At 43.7% G+C, this 6788-nt stretch overlaps 1 protein-coding gene across 5 annotated transcripts; it reads left to right on the forward strand.

Moving 5' to 3' along the window:
• Positions 1–1102: 1102 nt before the first annotated feature.
• Positions 1103–6421, forward strand: LOC306939591 (G-protein coupled receptor 182-like). 5 transcript variants are annotated; one of them, XM_079524201.1, is made up of 3 exons: positions 1103–1238; positions 1931–3020; positions 3712–6421. In XM_079524201.1, the coding sequence occupies exon 3, from the start codon at positions 3715–3717 to the stop codon at positions 4825–4827; it is 1113 nt and encodes a 370-aa protein (XP_079380327.1). In that variant the 5' UTR covers positions 1103–1238; positions 1931–3020; positions 3712–3714; the 3' UTR covers positions 4828–6421. The 5 variants fall into 5 exon arrangements, with proteins under 5 accessions (XP_079380327.1, XP_079380328.1, XP_079380326.1 ...); XM_079524202.1 differs by having other exon boundaries at positions 1931–1990; XM_079524200.1 differs by having other exon boundaries at positions 1109–1238; positions 1931–2069.
• Positions 6422–6788: the final 367 nt, after the last annotated feature.

Genomic DNA, 6788 nt, shown 5'->3' on the forward strand with positions numbered 1-6788 from the left:
CAGTGTAGTTCCCTTTATCGGACGCTTGTAAGAGTCCCACAAAATCGAGACCAACGCCATTTTATTCGCCATGGCCTGAATATGGATATTCGGGGGTGTTACATATTTAAAAAAATATCTATCACTTAATTGTTAAGGCATTTGGCCCAAAGGTCACCGTGGCAGTCTTTCGGCTGACCTTTGACCTTTGCAAACGTCGTGGAAATTCGAGACCGGTTGCATTGGATTCGACATGTCCTGAATATGGATATTGGAGGTTCTTACATATTTTTAAAAATATATATCACCCCGTTTATTTAAGAATTTGGCCCAAAGGGTCACCATTGCAGTCTTTTTGCTGACCATTGACCTTTGCAAACGTCCTGGAAAGTCGAGACCGGCCCCATTGAATTTGGGACGCTCTAAATATGAATAAAATGTCTCGTTTGCGAAGAATAGGGTTAGGGAACATATTTTAAAGGTGTGTTTTGTCTGTTTTCACTTCTGTGGAGAGAGGGGAGAGAGGAGGCAGTCTTTTTGCTGACCATTGACCTTTGCAAAACGAGCCCAGACCGACGCCATTGGATTCTGCATTTTCTAAATATGAATAAAATGTCTAGTTTGTGAAGAATAACATTAATGAACATGTTGTGTTTTGTGTTTTGTCTGTTCATTCAAAAAGAGAGGAGAGAGAGGAGAGGAGGGGAGAGGCATATGCCTTCATACATGTGGATGGGCTGTGGCGCTGTTCTGAATTACACTGGCAGATGACGGTCTTTTCTTTGATTCGTTTCTCTGACTTCCTATGTAAGTGCTGCTATTAAAATGCTTACTTTAAAAAGACTAAAATAGCTAAAATACAACAATTCATGGTCATAAGTTCATAAAGCATAATTCATAATAATGTCATGATACAATAATAAATATGTGGTTCATAATTGATTTCATATGAGGTTAAAAATGTAAACATGATGTGATGATAACTTTCTGAGGCAGAACCAAGTTCCCTGTCTGTCAGTAGCAACACTGGACCATGATTGATTGACTGATTGATGCATGATTGCCTGGCATTGCACACAGGTGGTACAAACATTTCTCTCACTCATTCAGACTCTGGTCTGCACAAGGAAGCACACTCGCAGCAGAGTAGTGTGTTTGAACTGTTTAAAGTTATTAAACACGGTCAAAAGGACATTCAAAGGACTGTATGAAACTCAAGAAGCATCAAGAACCTCTTTACACAACAAGCGGCCAACGAGGTATTATTATTTGAGAGTTATCTTTGTTGTGTTGTATTGTGGTGTTTTGACGGACACGTTCACCTGCGCATCGCGCATTTCTACATGTTTTGTATTTCTTTGTTTGATCAATATTATGTATTGCGACGTAATTTGTTGATTGTTTATGTGTTTATTATTTTGTGTGAACATAGTTCTCACGGCATGGAACAGCAGAGGGATGAGAAGAATGCCCAATAAATGCCCGTTTATAAAGAACCGACCTGTGTCGTCAATGTTGTGAGAAGAGCTACATCCTACGTGTGTGTTTCGTGTCATTCATCATCACTTTGTTTACTTTACTTTATCACAGCTAACAGTCACATCAAGGTCTGTGAAATAGTTAGTAATGAATGAATAGCTGACTCTGTCGCGATTTTGGCTTTTATGGTGAATGTTTTACAACTATATGAACTTCAACTTTGGCCAGTAGTTGTACAAAGCCATGGGTCTGAATGTAAACAAAGTATATGCTGCTTTATAAGACAACGTTTTATTTTTATATTGAGTGGTGGTGTGATTTGCATGTTATGTAATGAGTCCGAGTTTGTATTGTGCTAAACCAGTCACCAGTAGCATGGATAAGAAGCTAACTATGCTAATCGGAATTAGCATTAAGCTAACTGCATCCACTATAATGTTTCACATTATATTAATGTGCTCTGTGTGTTCAGCCATGGCCAGGACGTCGAGGCACGACCGAGAGATGGCGCTGGACGCCAAGAGATGTCTGTGTGTGAGTTCAGATCCCGTGGAGAGGCTGAGGCTGCAGTGCCTGGCCCGAGGGTCGTCTGGCATCAATGGCCTGGGCAGGTGAGGTGAGTGTGTGTGCGCGTGCGTGCCTCCCTCAGGCACAGCAGAGGCGTACATACAGACAGTTGGACTGTGAGGTGACGTGGCAGCCCTCCTCCTCCTCCTCGCCATCACCCAGGAAGCCTTGGAGGTGTCGGCCGGTGTTGCTGGGCTCTATAACATATCCGAGAATCAGACCGGAAGGCCTTACCGTTGTGGCGTTCTACAGAAGCAAAGGTTTTAAGTAGCAGATCTACAAGCTCGTAGCGCGCCACTCGGTGTAGTGGAACGTTCGCGCGCGCCATGTCGACTAGAAAGGTCGCCCGAGGACGTACTACAGTTCCACGCGTGCGTCTCGTGGAGCTCTATAACATATCCGAGAATCAGACCGGAAGGCCTTACCGTTGTGGCGTTCTACAGAAGCAAAGGTTTTAAGTAGCAGATCTACAAGCTCGTAGCGCGCCACTCGGTGTAGTGGAACGTTCGCGCGCGCCATGTCGACTAGAAAGGTTGCCCGAGGACGTACTACAGTTCCACGCGTGCGTCTCGTGGAGCTCTATAACATATCCGAGAATCAGACCGGAAGGCCTTACCGTTGTGGCGTTCTACAGAAGCAAAGGTTTTAAGTAGCAGATCTACAAGCTCATAGCGCGCCACTCGGTGGCAAATACACAAGTACATTTATGGACGGGAACAAAAAAAACAATAAATAGGCCTATATGGGCATATGTGAAGGCTAGTACACATCCGAACATGTGCTGCGTGCGTGCGTGCGTGCGTGCGCGTGCGTGCGTGCGTGCGTTGGCCTCCGATGGGAGGGGAGAAGCTCAGGCTGCCTGACTGCCCAGATAGTCCAGGACAGCAGAGTTGGAGTAGAGTTGTCTTGTTGTGATTGACACAAACCCCAGGCTGCTCACACTGAGACGAACCCTCCCTCTTCATCATTGATCCTTTCCACACCAACATATCAAGGTAATGTGACCAATTTTCTGCCTCACATTCAAGTGATGAGGTTTAAGTTTCCTAAGTGCTTAGATGATTTTGTGAATGATACATTTGTGTATATTGAGTGTTGTACATTACTATCCTCTTATCACTGTGTGTGGATTGTTGATAGTTAGTGATCACAAAGGAACTGTGAGTGAATCCTAGCCTTGCATGGCCAGACTAATATCGCTGCGTGGGCTTTTTGAGTGGTGTAAACCACTCCTACAACTGGCTTTTTTGTGCAGAAAAAATGAGCATGGTTGCTATGTTCACCCTGTTGTAATGACGTAATGAAATCACACCCGTGTGAACAGGGTGAACATAACAACCATGCTCATTTTTTCTGCACAAACAAAGCCAGGTAATGAAATCACACCCGGGTGTGATTTCATTACGTCAGACATGATTTCATTACGTCAGACAGACCTTACACCACTCAGTTCACACGGGTGTGATTTTGTATTTCTTGGCAGGCTAACTGAACCCGGTAACAGCAAGCAATTCAAAGCAAGCACTGAGTTCCAAACTATTATGAGCCACTTAGAATATCCTGGAAACATCATATTTTCATAGCCCAGCATGTCTAGACCCTCCTGTTGTGCTGTGCTTTTCTTAGTTAATGTTTGAAAACACTTTGAGCCAGAATCTGAAATGTCCTCTCTGCTTTTAACCCCAGACCATGTCGCTTGAAGACAACAACAGCAACCACTCCTTCCACAACGACTCATCGTGGTGGTTCCACGAGTGCACCCTCGACCTTGACACGGACGGCCGGCGCATTGCACTCTTCATCCTCTACCTGTTCTTCTTCACCGTGGGCCTGTTGGAGAACGTTGTGGTCGTCTGGGTCAACTGGCGCCGGCGCCACTCGGCCAACGGGGTCCTTTTCTGCATTATCAACATGAGCCTGTCGGACCTCATGGTGATCATGATCTTGCCCTTCTCCATGATGGAGGTGACCATGGACCGTGTGTGGCTGTGGGGCCGCTTCCTCTGCAAGGCCACCAACCTCATCTACGGGGTCAACTTCTACAGCAGCACCTTCTTCCTGGCCTTCATGACCTTGGAGCGTTACTTATCCCTGACCAGGCCTTCATCTGCCACCTGCTTCCCTGTGGTGGGCCGGCGCCGCTGGTTGCTCTGCGGAGGCCTGTGGCTGCTATCCTTAGTCCTGGCATTGTTGTACAACGTTCATGTGGACCTCGTGGAATGGGATGAACCGGGCTGCTACGTGGTGCCTGAGCACAGTTTTGTGGTGTGGTACATCGTGAATGATTTAATAGCTGTGGTATTCCAGTTCCTGGGCCCTGCGGCCATCATCATCACCTTCAACATCCTCATAGCTCGCGCGGTTCGCACGGCTCCGGATGTGCAGGGCCGGCGAGATGTGTGGCTGGTGCACGTTTACTCACTGGTGTTCATGGTGTGCTGGTTGCCATATCACCTGGTGAAGACACTAATACTCATAGACTTCGCACATCCCGACTCATTCGAAGACCCCTGGGTTGTGTTTAGCTGTAATACGTTTGAGGTGATCTACTTCTCATACACCGTGTTGCATTGCCTGACGCTCTTCCACTGCATCGCCAACCCCATTCTCTACAACTTCCTCAGCAAGAGCTTCCGCAACAACCTGATCAATACCGTGGTGAACTACCTACCCAGAGAGGCGGCAGAGGTTCAGATGGGACCAGGGTCCCAGCCTAACACGGCTGACACAGGGGTAAAAGATGCTGGGAAGCAGCAGAGGATAAGCGACATGAGTACCAGTCACTCGGATGTTCAGTCATAAGAAAGCTGGTGATTTATTGGTAGAATGGACTTTGTTATTTATGCAAAAATACTCTTCCAAGACTTTCTGTAAATGATACAAACCAGTGGAAATGAATGATAATGTCACACTGTCTTTGATGTGTTGGAAATGCACTTTGCAGAGGCACAGATTGTGCTGTCATTGGTATTAACATCTTTCTTTCTTTTACCTCACCGGCTCACTGTGCTCACTCCTTTTTTTATTGTTAGAATGATGAGCTCATCAACACCTTTCATGATTTGTTTTAATTTAAACACAGAAGAGGAAAGAATGTTTTCACTCCCACACAAACTCATAGCAACATCCAGGATCTTACAGTATAGTGTAAATGAATTGTAATAACAAAGAATTTATGTAAACAGATCTGTTGTTGGGCCAGTACAAGATAAGACTACTATTCATTTTACTATAAAGCCACTTGAAAACATTGGAATGTAATGACATTTTTCTTTTTTACTATAATCACGAAGCAGATAAAACGTACCTTACATTTTCTGGTTCTGAATGCTGCTGTAAACACAAAATAATAAGATAACCCCAATGTTATCCATTTTAACTAGGAAATGCAAGTGACATATAGACTACTGTAATTTGCTGTAGTTGCAGTACAGTACACTATCTCGCTTTGTGAGGAAGTCCAAGCTGATCCTGTGACTTCCATTTCAGCCTGCCAGGGTGAGTTTCTTTCCACCTCTAACAATGTGGACTTGGTGATAAGAAGAGGGGGGAAGAGGAGTACAGGGTTTCTGTCTATAGTACCTGGGTTTAGAGGGGCCAAAGGTCACAAACCTGGAATTCAAACCTCCCGTGGATTTCCCTGATGTGGACACGGCGCGCCTCCGTCAGGACATCAGTGATAATGACAATGCTACAATCGCTGATAATGACATACTGAACAGTGAGGATGCCAGTATGGACATTTTGGCCCCATTCAAACGGGCTGATAACAGATGATTTCGCCGATTATATGGGGTGATACCAGTCGAATGGGGTGGGATTTGTACCTGATGTGGGTTTAACCTGTGGACCACTGTCTTTACTGTATGTGGCTTTATTTACCTTTCCTTGTTGCATGAAGACTCATGTCCCTATGAATATTACAACCCCTATAATCACACAGGAAAGTGGTGAAGTATGCATTTATACAAAATAATAATACAAAACAGCTTAAATACTAAAATATACATGCATGTATTATTGATCAACAATAAATTATTATTATATAGGCCAAGCAGAGATGGACATGAAAACATGTAGTCCTACATAAAAGCCTAGTTATACCGAAAATATGCATATCATGGGTGTATGTATGATTGCATATTTCTGTATTCTTGGTTTGTCTCATGCTAAAATCTGCTGATGTATTGATTTTATTTTTGTCGAATTAAGCTCTATGTGGTATTGTTTTGTAACTAAGAAAGTTACTCTTCAATTTCGTATAGGCTACACTGCTACAGCCTAGGCAAAATAAAGGCCTATACCTTTTCGGTGTTGTTGCCTCTGTATGTTTAAAGCACTTACTGTAAATAAGCACAATTAAAAGTGATGCAAAGTGTCATGAATCTCATGATCATTCCTTTCACTACAATTAGTGGGGTTCCGTCTCCATGTTAAATTTAGCTTTAATTTAAAACTCATGTAAAAGTTTCACTTTCACTACTAATTTGAAGGTGAGGGTCTATAGAACCATTTTGGTTCGAGTGGCAAGCACCCAGATAAAAAAAAATCACACCCGTGTGAAGGGAGGGGCGCTAATATATTAAAGTCTAACTCATGTTGATTAGGTGATGTAATGGTGATATAAAACAAATGGTGCAAACACAAACATTAAACGCCATTAACAATAAAGAGACAATATGACGTAAATGGCACATTATGACATACATTTTCCCTTCATTGTCAATGGCGTTTACAAAACAAACATTAAACCTGTGTATAGG

Source organism: Electrona antarctica, assembly GCF_951216825.1.
Source record: "Electrona antarctica genome assembly, chromosome: 16".
Lineage (NCBI taxonomy): Eukaryota > Metazoa > Chordata > Actinopteri > Myctophiformes > Myctophidae > Electrona > Electrona antarctica.

Bases quoted from the DNA above. Each gene is read 5' to 3' on its own strand.
- LOC306939591 (XM_079524198.1), top strand. From the start codon at position 1,458: ATGCCCGTTTATAAAGAACCGACCTGTGTCGTCAATGTTGTGAGAAGA. The intron at 1,520-1,930 runs GTGTGTTTCGTG...CTGTGTGTTCAG, and splicing joins AGAAGAGCTACATCCTACGT to CCATGGCCAGGACGTCGAGG. The intron at 2,070-3,711 runs GTGAGGTGAGTG...TTTTAACCCCAG, and splicing joins GGCATCAATGGCCTGGGCAG to ACCATGTCGCTTGAAGACAA.